General features: G+C 37.5%; 1 protein-coding gene across 6 annotated transcripts in view; it reads left to right on the plus strand.

Moving 5' to 3' along the window:
* The first annotated feature begins 842 nt into the window (after positions 1–842).
* Positions 843–22,172, plus strand: part of MINPP1 (multiple inositol-polyphosphate phosphatase 1) — a 44,419-nt gene continuing 23,089 nt past the window's right edge. For 2 of the 6 annotated variants that reach the window (XM_082611110.1, XM_082611111.1), the window contains exons 1-5: positions 844–1,536; positions 4,480–4,677; positions 7,623–7,720; positions 17,374–17,507; positions 18,359–18,498. In XM_082611110.1, the coding sequence (XP_082467236.1) occupies positions 900–1,536; positions 4,480–4,677; positions 7,623–7,720; positions 17,374–17,507; positions 18,359–18,467 (1,176 nt within the window). In that variant the 5' untranslated portion in view covers positions 844–899 and the 3' untranslated portion in view covers positions 18,468–18,498. Of the gene's footprint in view, positions 1,537–4,479; positions 4,678–7,622; positions 7,721–17,373; positions 17,508–18,358; positions 19,444–22,172 lie in introns of those variants that run through there. The other 4 variants (XM_082611109.1, XM_082611107.1, XM_082611108.1 and 1 more) reach the window with 4 other exon arrangements.

Consider the following 22,172-nt stretch of genomic DNA (forward strand, 5'->3'; position numbering starts at 1 on the left):
TTACGTGGGAGGAGAGTTTGGACTCGGAGTGGCGGTAAATACACACCTTGTTTGCTTCACACAGATCAGCTCATACTTATAATGGAGTAAATCTTTTGGGCCACGATTCAATGCGCCCGAGTTAGCAGATTGCTGTCTCTACTGTCTAAGCCCTCGGTATCAACAAGCACAGTTCTTCTGGGGTGCTGTCCCCCTGATGTCAGCTTTGCTGGTCCAGGTCAAAATACTACCAAAGGCTCAGGAAATTTCCTGGAGAACTGAGCCTCTTTCCAGGTTCGCCTCTGTCTTCTTGTATTAATTTCAAACTCTAATGGGGGAGTAAACCTTGGGCTCCAGGAGGCATGCTGGGCCCGGGCCCTGGGGTTTGCATTTTCAGCCTCAGGTGGATTTGATGCAGCTGGTTCAAACTACATTTTGAAAAACAGAGTAGAACGGGGTATGGGTGATGATACAGAAGTCAGCTCTTAAAAGGTGTCCTGTTTTGGCAGCTTTGGAAACTTAAGGCTGAGTCAGGGCTTATTCACACCCTAGAGAATTTAAACAGCGGGGGAGTCGTTGAGTCAGTCCCTGAGGCGCCGCCAGCTACGAGGAAACTCGCCCACGCTCGGGGGGCCAGGCGACGCCGGCTCCACCTAAGCCACAGGTCTCCGAAGCTCCTCGAGAATTTCTAACGGCTTCACCCGAGCCACAATGCCACTAGGTTCCTCGAAGCGTCTAGCCCGAATTCTCGGTGTGCCAGAGGCAGGAACCACCTCCTCACAGCCGGAGAGCTGGATACGCGCAGTGATTCCCGGGGCGGGGCACCGGCCGGAAGCACCCTCCGGACCCGCCCCCTGCCCACCGGAGCCGGAAGCCGTCGACCGAGCCGGTATGTTGCCCTCCGCGGGCCGCAGTACATCATGCTCCGTGGCCCTTGCCGCCTCTTCAGGGTCTCCGTGGCACCCGTCGCGGCCCTGGCTGTGGCGCTGGTCTCGTCGCTCTCTCGCTGCTCCCTCCTGGAGCCGGAGGACCGCGTGGTCTCGCCGCTCAGCCCCTACTTCGGCACCAAGACTCGCTACGAGGATGCCAACCCCGGTCTGCTGCCGGACCCCGAGGCGCCACGGCGGGACCCACAACTGCTGGAGGAGACCTGCACCCCGGTACAGCTGGTCGCCCTCATCCGCCACGGCACCCGCTACCCGACCACCAAACAGATCCGCAAGCTGCGGCAGCTGCACGGACTGCTGCAGGCCTGCCGGCCCGGGGATGACCGGACCCGTGCTGCCGGCGGCGGCGACCTGGGCGCTGCGCTGGCCAACTGGCCGCTGTGGTACGCGGACTGGATGGACGGGCAGCTGGTGGAGAAGGGGCGGCAGGACATGCGACAGCTGGCCCTGCGCCTGGCCTCCCTTTTCCCGGTCCTCTTCAGCCGAGAGAACTGCGGCCGCCTGCAGCTAGTCACCAGCTCCAAGCACCGCTGCGTAGACAGCGGCGCCGCCTTCCTGCAGGGACTGTGGCAGCACTATCACCCTGGGTTATCGCCGCCCGACGTCGCAGGTGACCACCCCGGGCCGCCCGGCCACTGCCCTGCCTCGGTCCTCCTCCAGATCCCGGACTTCCCCGATCCCAGCCTCTCCTTACTTCCTTCTGTCCCCAGCCCCCCATCCCATGGGATGTTCAGGACTTGGCTCTCTCCCTTATCCTCGTACATAATGTTCATTTATTCATTCATCAGGGATGAGTTTGGCACCTTCTACGTGCAGGACGCTGTGGTAGACGTTGGGTGATCCAGTAGGAAGGGAGACAGGCCAGGGCAGTTTTTGATCACCCATTCCCAAAATGAATTTCTCCCTCTGAGCACCAACCCCTCTCCCCTTCCTCCCTCTCTGGCGACTAGTTCTACAGTTCGGAGCACTTTTTTTTTTTTTTTTTTTTTTAATCTAGGACTTTTCTTCCTTAGGCTTTACTTCTGATACTAATACTATTTGGGTTTTGTTTTGTTTTTTTCACTTAACAGCTTTTTCAGATGTTAATTCTAGACCTACAACCTATTTTAGGAAGCTACTCTCAAACTTTCTTTACCGCTCTGCTTTTTTCTCTGTTTTGATTTTGCATGTACTGTAGAGTTACTCTCCTTGTACCTGTGGTCCATGGTCATGGCACAGTACTTTACTAATTTATTCCACTACCGATACTTTTGCAAAATTTGAGAGATCATCTAGTGGAGCTCTTTTATTTCACAGGTGAAGAAGCTGAGCCCAAGAAAATGCCTTGCTGATTGTCCTTTATTAGTTTGAGGCCCAGAATCCAGGTCTTCTGTTTTCCCTCAAATGATGCTTTTTCCTTAGAAAATGTTTTAAAAGTCACAGATAATAATAATAGCAAACACTTAATGCTTGCTGTGTGCTAGGCATGCCTCACATTTATTTCACAAAATCCTTACAACAGCTCTCTGAGGTTGATTGTATTTTCCCTCCCTCTTAACAGGTGAGGAAATTGAGCCGCAGAAACATTAATTTGCCTAATTTCAAATGAGTAGGTATGAACCCAGGAAATCTGATTTAGAGCTTGGTCTCTTAACCGTTACACTGTACATACAGCTTCCATTTGTCCTGTAACTTAAGGATAAGAATGAAAACATGACATTTTTGTGCCAGAGAGATGAACAAGTGTTAATACTTTCTTGATCAGCTTTAAGGTCAAAGTTGAGGTGAGGCATCATTTAGCTTTAAAAAGCAAGCAAAAAATAAATTAGAAGTAGACTGGTTTGTCATTTCTCTAATAGCATTCTCTCTTAAGCCGTTCAGCCATCTCCAAGGGGTTCTTCCATTGACCCTGTCATGTGTCATGACTCTGTCATGACTCTGTGGGTAACTCGGTTGGCTGACTTGTGTTTTTAGTCACTTGTTGAATCATGCTTTTTAATATAGCTAGACTTTTTTCCATTGATATGAGTGAAGATTTCCCACAAATCTGTTAAATTAACTGAATGTTGAAAACAGAACATACTTCAATATAATACTACATATGTATATAGTGTATTCCAAAAAGGGACTACTGGACCTCCTGGGATGAATGAATTTTTGCCCTTAGATGGATTATGAGAATGGGCATTTGCTAGCCATGGATCAAAATAGTTCAGGATAAGCCACCCCTCACCATTTTCAGTATCAGAGATTAAACCCTTTGCTTAGCTGCTTCATTATTATCTACAGACAATTGTTTTGCCTGTTGTGTACATCTGGGCTTTGGAGGGAAGCCACTGAATTGGATTTTGTATTCTTACAGAAACAGAACAATGCCTTTGTTTCTATTTAAAGAATAGCAGTAATTAGATAATAGCAGGGATGAATTATCCAGATCCACTTAGGAAATTTTGAGGCCACAGAAAAAGATGACAAAGATCACTTATTTTCCTAGTAAGCTATTTCTTAAGAACTGTAATCTGATTGCCAATTAAAATTGGCAGAATTATTCATTTCAGGAGCTCCTGAAATGGATACACACACACATAAAAATATTTTCACATACACATCTGAAGCAAAATGGTATAACTAGACCTAATTTTCTTATTTTAATTACAGAAATAGTATACTTGGTGTTCTTTTCATGGTAAATTATTGGAGAAATGATGATTGGAATCTGTGCATTTTTAAATATGACTCTGAGAAAACTTAAAAGGCACCCCAGTAGTTGAAGCATGATTACGAATGCTTTTCTAGTATGTATTTGTTACCGAATTGGGGAAATAATGTTACACATAAAATTCTAAATGGGAAGTTATTCTGGAGCTTCGGTTAGAAAATAAACCGAATCAGAAGCATCTAGCACAATGAAATACAGAAGACCTGAAACTTTAATGTATTTTGTGCTATTGTCAGTAGTTTTTGTCCAAAGCAGTCTTTTGTAAAGTAACACAGGGTTGAGAAAGTTAATTGAGAAAATAAAATACTCTATTTAGACTTTGGCTTAGAGTAGTAAAACAGAGCCTGTCTGTCGAATTCTCTCACCTTGTAATTAGAAATGTTGCTAATTTTTAGATTGTTTTCTCAAATTTTCTGTGCCTGATGGAAACAGTACTTAGGTAATAGATTTTTACACTTTTTATGACATTCATATCTAATTATTTTTGTTTTCTTTAAGAAAACATTGATTTCAGTTACCTTTATTTCATAGTGTAGTATTGCTCTAACATTTTATTTTATCTTTGATATTTTCTGTTTCTTTAGTCTTTTTTAGAGTATCCTCTCATAAGCTAACAATTATTACAAATGGGGAATAGTTTTGCCCTATGTCTTTCTTGAGCAGTGTGTACTTATTTCAGACATGTCAATGAATAAATAGGTTTTTAGTGTTCCTTTTTACACTTGAAACAAAATTTTCCAATAATTTGAAATTGTCATTCATGTCAATGGATATATATATATGTATATATATACATATATATATATATACACACACACACATACATACACACACAATTATTTTTTTCCCTTTCAGACATGGAGTGTGGACCTCCAAGAATTAATGATAAATTAATGAGGTTCTTTGATCATTGTGAGAAGTTTTTAAATCAAGTGGAAAGGAATGCTACGGCTCTTTATCATGTAGAAGCCTTCAAAACTGGACCAGAAATGCAGAACATTTTAAAAAAAGTTGCAGGTATTTTGCAAGTGCCAGTCAACAACTTAAATGCAGGTAATGTGCCTATTATCTCGCATTTGAACTCTGAAATAGGTTAAGTGGTTTTTAAACTCTGAACATGGAAAAATATGGAAGCATAAAGTTATTCCTTTTAAAGGACCACAATTGATTTTACGTTGAGAAAATAATGTGTTCTAGGTCAAGAAAATTCTATATCTCATGCTTACTATTCTTAGATTCCGATTCTTCTTTGAATTTTATGTAAATTAATACACAAGATTCTTGATGTATCCTGGAATTTTTTTTTTGAGGGCAAAGTTTTATAAAACTTCAACTCTAAGCATTATTTATAAAACAAAAATTATCTTTTTCTGAATTATCTCCTCTTAAAGTGATACAAATGGAAAGTCATATAAATTCTTTAGCTTTTAAAGCAGTTCAGAGTACATGTTAATGTTTTGAGAGGGGTTAAGTTATTAAAGTGTGATTTTTTTTTCTTTGTAGCTTTTATACCTAGAGATGCTGAGAAAATGAGCAGTCATGTATGTCATAAGCTATTGCAGTGGATGGGTTGACTGTGCAACCTGGGACACTTTAGGGTGAAAGGAAACACTATTAATAATTATGCTGGGAGAGCAGGTGGAAAACCAAGGTACATCGTCACCTAGCAATGAGAAATTAAGAAAAAATAATAAGTTTTTTTTCCTGTTTTCTAGGAATGTATAATCCATACAGCAGATATTGACAGATATATAGAGTGTGGTTTCATTATACTGTGAATAAATTTCCAACGACTAGAAGTAGGAGATGTTGGGAATAAATTAAGTAGACTAGAATATGTCAATCCTGGTGTCTGAATGCTTTATAAGGATCAAAAAAGTGAAGATGCCTAGACTAGCATCTAAAATTGAGTTTTTTCTCTTTTCTTCAACTGGCTATACATTGGGGTCCTTTGCAGAGCTTTAAAAATTATTTTATTTGGGAAATAATTCAAGTATGTAGATAATAATAAAGGCTAATATAATGAGTATCTGTATACCCACAACTTAGTTTGATCAAATTTAAACATTATGCTTCACTTAGTTGCTTTAAATAAATTGAGGGTCCTTTGACCCTCTCTAGGATCTCATTCCTTTCCTTTTCTCCCAGAGGTAACCATTGTCATGAATTGAGCATTTAAGTCATCCCATGCCGGTTTTTATATTTATGTTTCTATACCTAAATGGGGCATTTTGCAGAGTTTTAAACTTTTAGGAATGGTATCAAACTATGATATCAGTCTGAAATTTGATTTTAATTTAACTTTGTATTTTTTATTTAATGTGTGTAATTCTAGTTCTGCATTTTAAACTTCTGTACAGAATCCCATTATATTACCAGCATCTGGCCATTATTCTGTTAGTGGGCATTTAAGATTGTTGAAGATTTTTTTAAAAACACTATTTCTAGTCCCTGACTTGACAAGGATTATTTGTATTTTACTGATGGGGTAACTGAGAGCAACTTCTTTTTAGAGGCAATATTAGCATAGTGGTTAAAATCATGGGTTCTGGAATTGGACTGTTTGTATTCGATTCTTGACTTTGTTATATTATTGACTAACTGTGATCTTTGACAAGTTCCTTAATATAACTGTGCCATAGTTTCTTTCTCTGTAAAATGGATATAGGAATTGTACCTGCCTCACAGGATTATTGCAAGGATTATATGAGATTAATTCATGCAAGGCATTAGCACAGTACCTGGCACAGAGTAACTGTTCAAAAATATTTTAGCTATTTAAATACTTTTTTTTTTTTTGCATAGAAAGGTGATGCTGTTTGTGTTTTCTGTAACTTATTTTTACTTAGCAACGTATCTCTCATTTTTTTAAATTCTATGTTATTTTATAGGATATATATGATTACATTTTAAGGTAAATGATAGTTAAAAATTTATTTAACCTATCTTCAAGTTTTACTGGTCAGAGAGGCTGGAGCTAATACAGTCCAAATTCTTTATTTTAGAATTTAAAATTACTTTCCTACTAAGGTTTTTCTTAGTTTTTAACTTTCAAATAACGCAACAGTGGACATTCTTATAGTCTGCTTTTTGCACTTGAGAGTTTATAAGATAAATAACTATAGGTAGAATTGTTGGGTTAAGGTGCATGAATATTTTACATCTTAACGTATACTTCCAAATTGTTCTCTGAAGGTGTAGAAAAATTTATATCAACAATATGTGAGAATGCTCATTTCCCCCAATTCATCGGACAGTGGATATTATTAGTCATTTTGACTTTTGCCAATTTAATTAATGAAAAATGATATCTAGCTTTAATTTGCATTTCTTTGGTTACTTGTAAGGTTGAACATCTTTTCATATGTTTATTAGCTATTTCATTCCTTCTGAGAATTGACTCTTCATAACCTTGGCCATCTTCTATTGGATTATTTTTATGTTTTTTCTTATTGATCATAGGTACCCTTTATGTGTTATGGATATATTAATTATATGTCCTTTGATATTGCTTGACAAAAGAATAAATCCTTTGCCTATTTTGTGTTGAGACCCAGGAAGCCTAGAGTGACTTAGCCAGGATAATTAGTGTCAGAGTCAGGTCTCATAGTGTGATTTTTCCCTCTTTGTTGTTTCTCTCCTTCTTGACCCTTTGTTTCACCTTCCTCCTGACTCCTCAGTCTGCCTTTTCTTTGTTCTTTACCTTTTGCAGTCTTCTCTTCTTTTTTATATCCTTCTCTGTACTTGCTTCTTCTTAATAGTTATAATGTGAATTGCGTAGTTAAAAGAACTGTTCAGTAAATGTACTTTGTCATTGCTGATTTTCAATTTGGGGACTAAAACCTTTTATAACTTTATCTCCCCTCCTCTAATCCTCTAAAATTAACAAAATCAAGTTATATTTTATATAGTAAGTCCTTGGCATTCTATAGATATTCAGCCTTTGGAAAACTGCAGGAAATAGTAACCTACAAATTTTACCTTTTTTTTTCTCTCAGATTTAATTCAGGTAGCTTTTTTCACCTGTTCATTTGACCTGGCAATTAAAGGTGTTAAATCTCCTTGGTGTGATGTTTTTGACATAGATGATGCAAAGGTAAGTATTACTTTTGCAGTTTCTTTGCTTTTTTTTTCTGCATGGTTTTCATTGTTGTCTTTATTTGAAGCAGCTTTTCAAAAAATAAACAGAGTAGGGAACATTAAGTGTCTTTGACTATCTTGTAATTTTCCTAAAAAAGAGATTAATTGTTCAGATAGGACCTACCTACTTGTAAATAGTTTAGGTTCATAAAACTCTGGAAAACATTCTTCCATTGTGATTTGATTTCTATGTCCACCCAGTTAAAAACCTACTTAACCCATCATCAAATTTTACTGCTGGAAAGGATTATAGAGCTAATATAATCCAAATTCTTCTTTTTATAGGAAGCCAAAGCTCAGAGAAGATGAATGGTTTTCCAAATACCTATTCTTTTATAAAGTTTTCATAATAGATAGAGTTCTGTTTTCTACCCAGTGATGGCAGTGATTCATCTAGGTTCTGCCTGGCTACTTTGTATTCCCTTTCTTTCCTCTTCATTCATGTTGTTTCTTTGTAGACTTTTAGACTCTAGAGAGAGCAGGGCAGACAGACCTCTGGTGACTGTAAAGGAGGCAAATTCTGGTCAAATCTGGGATGCTGGGAGCCAGAGAGGTGGGGTAGGAAAGTGTTAATTGTTTTCTTAAGTCTGGAGGATCAAGGCATTGGATAGAATTCTGATGGATGAGAGTAAGATGTATCTTTATGTATAGGTCATTCAGAAATATGGACTTTAGAAACTTTAGTTATCCCTTGCATACATATGGAACCTTCAGCATTCTGTATGAAAATCAATTATTAACTTCAGAATTTAACCTCAAATTTTGAAAAGAAGTGTACTATTTGTCAGTTAGAAGCAAGCTTTTAAGCTGAGAGCTAATGTACATTTGAAAGTAAACAAGTGCTTTATTTCGTTAATTAAAGACTAAAGTGACCAACAACCAGATTAAAGGTGATTTTTCTGTAGTATTATGCCAATGCGGCAGTAGGGCTTAGCCGGTAAGTTGGAAGAAGGGAAAAGAGCCCTCGATGGATGCTTGCTCTAGGATGCTGAGCGCCAGAAGTAATAGGTGTATGTATTTCCTCTCTGTGCTCCTGAATTGCTCCCTGATGATCTACTTTTTCTCTGTCTTTAGTACTCAAAACACTTCTCATCTCCTCTAAATGTCTATCACTTCAGAAACATCCTGGCCTACCCTTCTTTAAAATGCTCTATGCTTAGGATGATCATAAAATTTATGTTCTAAATTGAATACTTTGATTTATTTTTTATAAATTTATTTATTTATTTTTAGCTGCATTGGGTCTTCGTTGCTGCGCACGGGCTTTCTCTAGTTGTGGCGAGCGGGGGCTACTCTTTGTTGTGGTGCGCGGGCTTCTCATCGCAGTGGCTTCTTGTTGCGGAGCACAGCCTCTAGGCACGCAGGCTTCAGTAGTTGTGGCTCGCAGGCTCTAGAGCGCAGGCTCTAGTGTGGTACATGGGCTTAGTTGCTCCATGGCATGTGGGATCTTCCCCGGCCCAAGGCTCGAACCCGTGTCCCCTGCACTGGCAGGTGGATTGTGGATTCTTAACCACTCCACCACTAGGGAAGCTCCTAAATTGAATACTTTTAAAAGTGAAAGGGAAACCAGTAATAATTACACCAGTATAAGTATAAACTGAGATTTATGGTCACCATTTACTTGTGTCAAAATTCCTCACCTCCCTTTTCTCCCTACCCAGATTGCTGTAGGGGAAAAAGCCGATAAACAGTATTGAAGTGATTTTCAACATTGTGTAAATGACTGAGTGGTGTTGGCAAAAGGGAAGTTTACTTTTTAACAGAAGAACAACTTATTTGCCCAAGTTACTACAGTTGTTGGAATATTTGGCATATGCTTACCTGGCTGTCTGCCCTTTTTGTATCCTGAGTAGCTATATCCATGTGGTCCCTTACTTCCAAAGACCGAGAACTCTGTGCTTTTATTTCCATATCGTAAAAGATGGAACTATTAGGTGACTTAGATTCTATGCTACTTGTTTTTCTTTTTCTTTTATTTTTAGGATTACCCTTTTATCTCTTTATTGCTTATGAACTTCTCTCTTTTTTTCCCCACAACTTATTTTGAAAAATTTCAAACTGACAAGTTGTAAGAATAACAGAATGAACATTCATGTCCTTCACCTATATTCATCAGTTTTTAACTTTTTTTGCCACATTTGTTTTTCTTTCTTTATAATCTATTAGTTTCCTATTGCTGCTATAACAGATTACTGCAAACTTAGTGGTTTAAAGAAACACAAACTTATTATCTTACAGTTCTGGAAATCAGAAGTCCAAAATGAATTTTACAGGGCTAAAATCAAGGTATCAACAGGGGGCTGTGTTCTCTCTGGAGACTCTAGGGGAAAATCTGTTCCTTGCCCTTTCCAGTCTCCAGAGCCCACCTGCATTCCTTGTATCACTATGACCACAGCTTCATGGTTATATCTCCTACTGTGTCCTTCCTGCCTACTTCTTTTAAGGATCTTTGTGATTATTGGGCCCGTCTAGATAGTCTAGGATAATTTCCATCTTAAGCTCCTTAACTTAATCACATTTGCAAATTCCCTTTTATCATATAAGATAACATATTCATTGGTTGTAGGCGTTAGGATGTAGACATCTTTGAGGGACATTTATTCTGTCACATATACATGTAATCTTTTTTTTTGTAAACGTCAAGATACTTCACCCTTAAATACTTGGGCCTACATCTAAACAAGAACCTTCTCCTACATAATCATAATAAAATGTAAATTTACATATGCATATATAGTACAGTATTGTCTAATATACAGTCAATATTCGTGTTTTCACACTTGTCTTAATAGAATCCTATATTTATAGCTTTTATTTAAAAAAAATTTTAAACATCTTTACTGGAGTATAATTGCTTTATTATGGTGTGTTAGTTTCTCCTTTATAACAAAGTGAATCAGCTATACATATTTGTATATCCCCATATCTCCTCCCTTTTGCGTCTCCCTCCCACTTTCTTTTTATTTTTAAATTCAGGATCTAATCAAGGATCATTGACTGTATTTATTTGTCATGCCTTTAGTTGCCTTTAATCTAGAAGAGTGTTCCAGCCTTTCTTTTGTCTTTTATACACTGGCATTTTGCAGGCATCTAGGCCATCTTTTTTGCAGAATGTCTTTGTGTCTGTTTTTTCACTTAAGATTAGATTGGGGTTTAAACATTTTTGACAAGAATACTATATGTGTTCTTATATAGTGTGTCTAATCAGAAGGAATGATGTCACTTTGTCACATCATTTATGATAATATGTTTGATCATATGATTAAAGTGGCACCTTCCAGATTTCTCCATTGTGTAGGTACCTTTAAACAACTTCTCATTTTTGTTTTTGAATTTTATTTATTTTTTATACAGCAGGTTCTTATTAGTTATCCATTTTATACATATTAGTGCACATATGTCAGTACCAATCTCCTATGACCAATCTCCCACTTCATCCCACCACCACCACCCGCCACTGCCGCTTTCAAAGAACTTCTCATTTAAATGACCATGATTTGAAAATTTGAAATACATGTTTAAATTAATTGAATACGTGCTTCCTTTTTATATAGTAAAAGCAAATAAGTTAGATTCTTCATTAAAAATATAAAGTTTTCTTTTGATTTAGATGTTCCCTGTGATTTATTTTTCTTTTTCAGTAATTTGATACAAAAATCTCTGCTTAGGACTTTTCACTGTGAAATAGGTTTACATACCGAAGTATTTACAGATGCAATAAAATGATGTCTGGGATTTGCTTCCGCATAATCCAGTGGTGGTGGTAGGGGCATAACTGGAACAGAATTGGCCCAGTGTTAATTGTTGTTGAAGTTGGATGAGAGGTATGTGGGGGTTCATTATTCTCCTGTTCTCTATTTTTATGTTTGAAATTCTTTATTAAAAATGTTTTAAGGGGCTTCCCTGGTGGTACGGTAGTTAAGAATCCATCTGCCAATGCAGGGGACATGGGTTCGAGCCCTGGTCAGGGAAGATCCCACATGCCGCGGAGCAACTAAGCCCATGTGCCACAACTACTGACCTGCGCTCTAGAGCCCGTGAGCCACAACTACTGAAGCCCGCGTGACTAGAGTCTGTGCTCCGCAACGAGAAGCCACCACAATGAGAAGCCCGCGCACTGCAACGAAGAGTAACCCCTGCTCGCCACAGCCAGAGAAAGCCCACGCACAGCAACGAAGACCCAACACAGCCAATATAAATAAATAAATTAAATTAATTTATTTAAAAAAGTGTTTTAAGAATTAAAAATGAATAGAAATGTATGAAATTCTGAGAATTCTGGATATTATCAGATATCCAAGACCTTATGAAATGCTGGTCCATGTGTGCCTTCATTCAGCAAATATTGTTTGAGTGCCTGCTCCATGCCAGGCACTTGGTTGAAACTGAAGATACTAACATAAGATGGGCATTGTCCTCAAAGAATGTCACAAGGAGTGAAAGACAAAAAAACCATTACAAGACAATGGGATGGCTATAACAGAAGTATATATAAGGTATAGTGATACATAAAGTTGATTAATGGCAGTCAGGTAAACCTTACAAAAGAAATGACACATGAACTATGTACTTCTCTGTGGGATAGCTTTTTGCAGCTTTGTATTTATCTTCTACTGTAACAAGTATATCTATTTTCTACTGTAATAAGTATATCCAGATTTTCTATCTCATCTGGGGTCAGTTTTGGTATTTAATATTTTCTTGTAAAAGTCATTCATATTCTCCAGGTTTTCAGATTTATTTGTGGAGTTTGGCAAATTTATCTCATGATTTAAAAAAATGTCTTCCTTCTATATCTGAGATTATTTCCCCATTATTATTACTTATTTGTGTATCTGCATTTTCTTTATTATGTTAGTTTAGTGTCTACTAATCTATTATTTTTTTTCCCAAGAAACAGTTTAACTATATGTTTTGAACTTTATGTAATGGAATCATCCAGTATGTGTTTTTTTGTATCTAGTTTTTTATCAACATTATATTTTTAAGGTTTATCTATGATGCTGCGTGTAGCTGTAGTTCAGTTATTTTTATTGCCGTATAGTATTCCATTACATGAATTATCATAGTTTTTTTAATCCATTATCTTGTTGGTAAACATTTGGGTTGTTTTCAGTTTGGGACTATTATGAATATTCTTGTGTATGTCTATAGGTTTGTATACACACATTTCTGAAGGTCCATGTCTGTAGTAGAATTGCTGGATCATAGGATATGCAGAACTTCAAATTTACTAGATAATGCCCAATTATGTTTTGGAGCTGTTCCAGTTTATATTTATATCTTTATGCTTCTTTCCATATATTTTTTTTCTTGTTTTGGACTCTTTCTTTTTTAACTGATTATTTTATTAAGTCTTTCGAATTCATGATACCATGTTTATTTAATTACAGTTTTCATTTTCTCTGTAGCAGAATTTCTAGGGTGAGAGGTTTTATTTCTGTCTATTTTATCTGTGTAGCAGTCTTGTTTTTAATTTGTATGTTTATAAAGATACTAGCACCTTTTAAATTATTACTCATCTTTGCACTGAATTCAGCTTTTACTTCTCAGGCAGCCAGTAGGGATGAGCAGCTATTCAGAGATAAGTTGTGTTCCTTCTAGTTTGGAGTTTTTCTCTGAGATTCTTTGTAGAATGCTTCTTATAAAGATGGAAGGTCAGTCTGTTTCCTGTAATGGTGTTGCATACTGTCCAGGGAGGCTCCTCTTAGACTTCGTTCTTATTGTTTCAAGCAAAGGATTATTGGATCTACTCCTGCAAGTGTACCGTGTGCTTTGGGGATCTGTCTTCTGTTGGTTTTATCTGAGGGGTTTTGTTTGATTTTCATTGCATTTGGCAGTCCTTCCTCATTTATGGTGGTGGCTCAGGGTACAGAGGTCTCCTAATTTCTTTGAAAGGGGCATTTGCATTTCTTTTTCATTCTTCTTTTTTTAGAGTGATTGCTGAGAGAAGAGAGCGTATATATCTTAATTCCATCATCTTAAAACCCAAAGCTTTGTTTATATTTTCTAGTTAAGAGCACTTTCAGTGTTTCATTGCAAAATACGATGTTTGGCATAGTCACTAGTAGTTATCCTTACCAAGTTAAGAAAATTTCTATTTCTTACTAAAACCTTCTATTTATTTATTGTTTTTAAGATCAGGAGTGTTTGCTGAATTTCTGGCATCTAGGAAGATAATTTTTTTTCCTCTTTAATCTTCTAACATAGAAATTACATTAGTACATTTTCTAATACTGAATTATCCTTGCATTCCTTCTTTCTCATGATAGATTCTTTTACTGACTGATTTTTCTCCTAGTTATAAGTCATGTTTCTTGTTTCTTTATGTATTTCCAGTAAGTATTTATTAGATACTGGACACTGTGAATGTTATGGTGTTGAATGCCTGGATTTTGTCTTCTAAGTATTGAATTTTGTTTTATTTTGCAGTTAAGTTACTTGTGGATCAGTTTGATCCTTTTCAGGCTTCATTTTTCTGAGTTTATGCTCTCGACCTGACCTTACAAAACTCAGAAACAAAACCTTACTTATACACATGTCTTTACTATTAAAGTATGTCTCTTCTGGGGTCCAGATTGAAGTCCTGGATGTCTTGGTATCTATGGAAGCTCTCTCTACATAGGCCGCTTGGAACATGAATATCTCTCAGCCTTGTGATAGCTCTGGAATTGATCAGCTTACAACTCCCACGGCCTTTGGCAGCAGAATCAAGGGGACTCCCCCCACGATTTTTGGAGTTCTTTTTCTGTGTAGCTTCCTCCTCTCTGATACTCTACCCTGCTAATTCCAACCACTTCAGACTTATTAAACTCTGAGTTCTGACGCCTCAACACAGCAAGACTGCCGAATTCTGCTCGACATCCTTTTCCCTGTGCCACAGTTTGAAGCACCTCTCCTTTTTCATTTCTGATACTATTTTTGTTTTATTTCTTGAATAGATTTGGCAGAACTTTATCTAATTCTTCTTATTTTAATTTTTTAACGTTTATTTTGTCCCTTTTGCTAACTTCTTAATTTAATTGCCTCTTTAATATATGTTTAGTTTTGTTTTTGGTGTATGGCAGTGGCCTACCCTTGCTCTTGCTCTTAAACTTATGGCGTGCACTTAATTTCTCTAGGGACTCTTCTGGGAAGAATGGCTCATAACTACTGTGTAGTCTTCTCTTGTACCTCTTTTGGGTTGCAAGATTTAGCCCTTTACTTTTGGTGTTGGATCAAATGATACATGAGTACAAGTTTGACATTCAGATAAAGGCTACCTTAATCACCAACTCCAATTCAAGACCTCTCCACAGAAATCTACCACTCCTGTCAGTTTGATGTGTACTTTTCAACCTTTTCTGTGCTCTATTTATAATTTATACCATTCTTAGAAATGTAAACAGTGTAATTGTGTGTGTGTGTGTGTGTGTTTTGCTAGTAAACGATATTATACTGTATTATTCCTTTTTTTTTTTTGTCTTTAACAAATATGTTTATTGTACAAAGATTACCTGTCATATAAATTACTGCAGCAGGGCTTCCCTGGTGGTGCAGGGGTTGAGAATCCGCCTGCCAATGCAGGGGACACGGGTTTGATCCCTGGTCCGGGAAGATCCCATGTGCCATGGAGCAACTAAGCCTGTGTGCCACAACTACTGAACCCGCATGCCTAGAGCCCGTGCACTGCAGCAAGAGAAGCCACCACAGTGAGAAGCCCAAATGCAGCAATGAAGACCCAATACAGCCAAAAATAAATAAGTAAAATAAATCTATTTTAAAAAATTACTGCAGCACACCACTACAGGAATTCACAAAGCAATTGACATTTATTGAACAACGTCTGTGTGCTAAGGGCATTTTTGAGGGCTTTGCACAATTCTCAGGAGGTACTAGAACTCTCAGTTTGCAGATAATGAAAGTAAGACTCAACTAAATTATGGGATGTGTCTAAGATTACAAAGCTAATAAGGAAGAGATCCAGCAATTTGAATTAGATCTGTGAAAGGCATAAGGATCAAAACCCTGAAAATGACTGACCAGAGCTTCCCCTTTCATAGATGATAGCTTTCAATTCTCATGAAAATGAAGAAAGAAAATTATATGTTCCTTTGCTAGTCCACAATCAAGATGTCAGGAGGATTGGTCTCTGAGGGCTGTAAGAGAAGTATCTGTTCCAGGCCTCTCTCCTTGACTTACAGATAGCTATCTTCCTTCTATACATATCTGTGTACAATCCTTCCCCACCATCTTGCTCTTCTCCTACTACCAACAGCAGTTAGACAACATACACTGGGTTTTATACAAAAACCCAGTACATAAAGAGCACTATGGCCATGATAGGTTCAGAAATGGCATAATATTGCCCCGCTGAACTACAACAATAATAATTGGTGGGTCTGATCTATTGCAAGTAGCAGAGGCCAACAAGTATTTATCATTCTTAACCTGCTCTTCTCATTTAGCAGTATGTTTTGGAGATCTTTCCGTGTCAGTTCATGTAGATCTACAAATAATCTTATAGTATTCCATAGTATGTGTGTATCATAGTTTATTTAAGCCTCTACCTATTAATGAAATTCAGGTATTTCCAGGAAATTTTTGGGGGGAGGGCTCCTTTAAGCAGTGCTACTCTAAGATATTCTTGTACATTGTCTCTTGTGTTCCTCTGTGAATATTAGTTTATAAGAAACGGAATTAAACTGGCCTTAAAGATGTGTGTTTTTGTGGATTTTGCTAGTCCTTTAGAACATCTGTATTAATACACATTCCTTCTAGTACCAGTTTTCCATATCCTTGGTCTACTTTCTTTTTTTTTTTTTGGCTGTGTTGGGTCTTCATTTCTGTGTGAGGGCTTTCTCTAGTTGTGGCGAGCGGGGGGCCACTCTTCATCGTGGTGCGCGGGCCTCTCACTATCGCAGCCTCTCTTCTTGCGGAGCACAGGCTCCAGACGCTCAATAGTTGTGGCTCACGGGCCTAGTTGTTCTGCAGCATGTGGGATCTTCCCAGACCAGGGCTCGAACCCGTGTCCCCTGCTTTGGCAGGCAGATTCTCAACCACTGTGCCACCGGGGAAGCCCCCTTGGTCTACTTTTATTACTATTTTTGCCAAACTGATACATGAACCAAAGTAACTCATTTTCTATCTGGTTTCTACCTTCCTGAAATTCTTAAAAATTCCTGATTCACTGTTGGCACCTTCTGTGCTGTAATGAATATTCTTCTATGTACATTTTTTCTTTTTTTCTGTATATATCTTTGCTATCATCTTAAAATAATTTTAGAAGAAAGGGGAGGTGAGCACATGTCTTTAACCCACTATCCTGAACTGTCATGGATTCTGGATTACTGGTTGTGAGTACTACTAACTTGCTCTTGCATGTCAGTCTCTACATTCCCATTTGGGTTTGTGTCTCAGCATAAATCTCTGTGTCATGGACCTTTGGGTCCAACCCTTAGATGCTTGAAATGGTAAGTATAAACTCTGTAAATGCTAAGATTCTACTATACTTTGTGTAGAATGGTGATTAAACAATGTAACCTTTTCTGAAAAAATCATTATTAAATCAGAAAATCTGTTACATTAATAAAAATTAATAGTAATGATTTTTGAAATTTGTATTTTTAGGTTTTAGAATATTTAAATGATCTGAAACAATATTGGAAAAGAGGATATGGGTATACCATTAATAGTCAATCCAGCTGCACCCTGTTTCAGGATATCTTTCAGCACTTGGACAAAGCAGTTGAACAGAAACAAAGGTAAAAACTTAAAAAAATTTTTTTTTGATGTATTGGGTCGGCCAAAAAGTTCGTTCGGGTTTTAGGATCTTACGGAGAAACCCAAATGAACTTTTTGGCCAACCCAATATATTCTGAGTGCCCAGTTACGCTTCTGGAAAATGTTTTATAATGGGTGATTTTTAAAAATAGATTTTGCTTATGTTTTTTAAAAATAATTATACTTACAAAAGAATTAGATGACATATGTAAGTTATAAAGCATATAAACATATAAACCCTCCATTCAACCCAGGAACTGGAACATTACTAATAATTTGCATGTGTCTATTTACGTGTTCCTTAGTGACTCAATTTTCCTGCCCTCTCTTGCCCCATTTACTCCGTATCCCCTTTAACTACTATTCTGCATTTGGAGCATATCATTCCTTTGCCTCTATAAAAAGGCTTTATTATGAATGTATGTGTGCCTAAACAATATGTTTAGTTTTGCTTAGAGACATAAGCAAATGGGACTTGTTTTTTTTTCCTCCTCAACATTACATTTATAATATTTATCATGTTGTTGCGTATACTGTAGTTCATTCATTTTTACTACAGTACAATATTCAATAATGTTCAATATTTAGTAAATAAATACCACAGTTTATATCATCTTCTCTTGTCAGTGGGCATTTGGGTAGTTTCTGTTTTTTGCTATTATAAATAGTATAATTGTACATGGTTTCTGGTATGAATTTTTTTTAAGTTTTTATTTTAAATGAGAGTTTCTCATCGAAAAGTCTCTGTTAACATTCATACTTCTCAAAGTTAAAAAAAACCTTTTCATAATTTGAACATTTGGTAGAATATAAACTCCATTTTATTTGACAGATATGCTTCCATGAAAGCTTATACATTCACAGTTGGAGATGAAAATCATGCTATAAAGACTGAGACAGAAAGACTGAAGATGGTGTATTTAATTGGGTTGGCAGTATGAAGTTTTATATACATACATAGAGAGAAATTATGTGAGTTTGTGGATATAAGTTTAGTTTGTGGAATTTTCTTGGGTTTGGGAATTAGGGACCATCTGTACTAGATCTGGTTTTCTTCCCTGACTTACAATGGTTCAACTTATGATGTTTTGACTTTGTGATGGTGCAGAAATGATACACATTCAGTAGAAACTGTACTTTGAATTTTGATCTTTTCTGGGGCTAGCTATATGCAGTATGATACTCCCTCATGATGCTGGGCATTGGCAGTCAGCTGCAGCTCCCAGTCAGCCATGCGATCATGAGTGAAACACTGCTAATATACTTACGACTCTTCTATATCTATACAACCCTTCTGGTCTTCACTTTGAGTACAGTGTTCAATAAATTATATGAGATATTCAACACTTTATTATAAAATAGGCTTTGTATTAGGTGATTTTGCCCAACTGTAGGCAAATGTAAGTGTTCTGAGCACATTTAAGGTAGGCTAGGTTAAGTTATGATGTTTGGTAGGTTTTTGACTTATTGATGTTTTCAGTTTAATGATGGGTTTATTGAGACATAACCCCATCATAAGTGGAGGAAGATCTGTACTTAGTTTCTGCGACCAAACACTTTTTTGGGGCAAAATAGTCAAGGCAAATTCCCTCTAGAGATAGGCACTAATTTCTTTCCTACTTGGTTTTATGAATGTTTTAAAACCCTTAGACTTTATGAGATAACAGATCTTTACTGTTTGTTCATTGTTTATTTGTCCCATTGTTGAATGTGAGGTAATTAAAATTGTGTCTGAAAGATTCTTAAATAACTTTTGCAAGGTTTGCTGTTACAATTTGATACCAGATTCAAAGCTTAAGTAAGAATTTTATCATTGGTGTTTTAAAAATAAGTATTTCTGTACACTGGAAACTACAAAGCATTACAGAGAGAAATTAAAGATAACCCAAATAAATGCAGAGAGATACTATCTTTATGGATTGGAAGACTCAGATTGATCATCTGTAGGCTGACTGCAATCCCTATCGTAATTCCAGTAGGTCTCTATAGAAATCGAGAAACTTATTCTAAAATCTATACGGAAATGTAAAGCACCCAGAAGAGCTAAGACAATTTTGAAAAAGAACAAAAGGACTTAATAAATATCTGACTTCAAAACTTATAAAACTATAGCCGTAAACAAATGGATCAATAGAATAGAATAAAGTCAAGAAATAAATTCCAATATATATGATCAGTTTTTGACAAAGATGCCATGGTAATGCATTGGAGAAGAGAATAATCCTTTCAACAAATGGTGCTGGAACAATTGGACATCCATATGTTAAAAAATGACACACCCTTACTTCACACTCTACACAAAAATGGGTCATAGATTTAAGTATAAAATGTAGAATTAGAAGACTTGTAGAAGAAAATGTAAGATCAAGCAGCAAGGATATATTGTACAGTGTAGAGACATATAGCTATTATTTTGTAATAACTTAAACAGTATATCTATAAAAATATTGAATTATTGTGTGATATACCTGACACTAGTATAATTGTAAATCAATGATACTTCAATTTTTAAAAATAAACAAAAAATATAGGATCAATGGCCTGGATATAAGAGCTAAAACAATGAAACTCTTAGAAGAAAACATAGTAGTAAATCTTCATTTACTACTCTGCCTATTTGGGGTTAGGCAGAGATTTCTTAGACACAACACTAAAAGCACAATCCATTAAAAAATTGATGAAATGGACTCCATCAAAATTAAAAATCTTTGTGCTTCAAAAAGCACTATCTGGAAAATGAGAAGACAAGCAATAGACTTGGAGAAAATAGTTGCAAAACATATATATGATTAAGGATTTGAATCCAGAATATATAAAGAAGTTATATCTCACTAGTAAGGTGACACATAACCCAGTTTTAAAAAAGGGCAAAAGGGGCTTCCCTGGTGGCGCAGTGGTTGAGAATCTGCCTGCTGATGCAGGGGACACGGGTTCGAGCCCTGGTCTGGGAGGATCCCACATGCCACGGAGCAACTGGGCCCGTGAGCCACAACTACTGAGCCTGCGCGTCTGGAGCCTGTGCTCCACAACAAGAGAGGCCGCGATAGTGAGAGGCCCGCGCACCGCGATGAAGAGTGGCCCCCGCTTGCCACAACTAGAGAAAGCCCTCGCACAGAAACGAAGAGCCAACACAGCCATAAATAAATAAATAAATAAAGCAAACTGTCAACAAGTAAAAATAAATAAACACTAAAAAAAAAAAAAGGGGGCAAAAGATTTGAACAGATACTTTACTAAAGAAGATATATGGATGGCAAATAAGCACATGAAAAGATACTAATAAACTATTGATTATATTATTAGATAGTAAAACCATTGTGAAATACCAGTCATACCCCTAAACTGGCTGTAAAATAATAGAAAAAATATATATATTGGTCTCTGCCCCAGGTTCTTGACACAGGGCTCCTGAAACCATTGTCATTTCCTGGGTGATAGGAGTGTCTTTTGTTCTAATGAGGTGACTGTATAGGCTCGTGGATGGCTCCAGGATGATGACTGGTCACCAGAAAGACCAAGCCATGATTAGAAGCTTGGAATTTTCAGCCCCATCACCCTCCCCCACCCCCACAATTCTCTTGAGAAGGGGAAAGGGCTGGAAGTGGAGTTAATGATCAATCTCGGCTACGAGGTTCAGGGAGCTTGTGTGTTGGTTAATGAGTAGAGGTGTGGCGAGAGTGGCATGCCTGGAGAGGACATGGAAGCTCTGTGCCCCTTCCCACATACCTTGCCCTGCACATCTTTTCCATCTGGATGTTCATCTGTATCCTATGTCATATCCTTTTTTAGTAAACTGGTAAATGTAAATAAGTATTTCCCTGAGTTCTTGAGCCACTCTAGCAAATTAAACCCGAGGAAGGGGTCATGAGAACCTTCTATCTGTAGCCATACTGGATAGAAGTTGTGGGTAACCTGGGTGATGACCTACTACTTACAATTGGCACCTGAAGTGGGGGCCAGTCTTGTGGGACTGAGCCCTTAGCCTGTGGGATCTGATGCTGTCTCTAGGTAGATAGTGTCAGAATAGAGTTAAATTTTAGAACAGCCATCTGGTGTCACAGAAAATTGCTTAATGTGGGGGAAAAAACCCTACACATTTGGTAACCAGAAGCATCAGAAGTATTGTGAATGTGGTAGTAGTGTGAGAGTAAAGGAGAAACAGAGGAGGAAAGGACTATGTATTTTTCTTATTCACTGGCTAAAATTCAAAAAAAAAAGATTTTCCCAAGCGTTAGTGAGATGTGGAGGAACTGGAAACCTTACGCACTTTTGCTGGGAATGTAAAATTGTATAGCTGCTTTGAAAAAGTTTGACAGCTTCTTAAAAAGAATCTTCTTAGGACTTCCCTAGTGGCGCAGTGGTTAAGAACCTGCCTGCCAGTGCAGGGGACACGGGTTCGAGCCCTGGTCAGGGAAGATCCCACGTGCTCCGGAGCAACTAAGCCCGTGCACAGTAGGTTATCTATTTTATGTATAGTAATGTGTATATGTTAACCCCAGACTCCTAACTTATTCCCCACTTCTTTCCCCTTTGGTAACCATAGTTTGTTTTCTATGCCTGTGGGTCTATTTCTGTTTTGTATGTAAGTTCATTTGTATCATTTTTTTTAAAGATTCCACATATAAGCGATATCATATTCGTCTTTC

The sequence above is a fragment of the Mesoplodon mirus genome (genome assembly GCF_964341445.2).
Source record: "Mesoplodon mirus genome assembly, chromosome: 2".
In the NCBI taxonomy this organism is placed as follows: Eukaryota; Metazoa; Chordata; class Mammalia; order Artiodactyla; family Ziphiidae; genus Mesoplodon; species Mesoplodon mirus.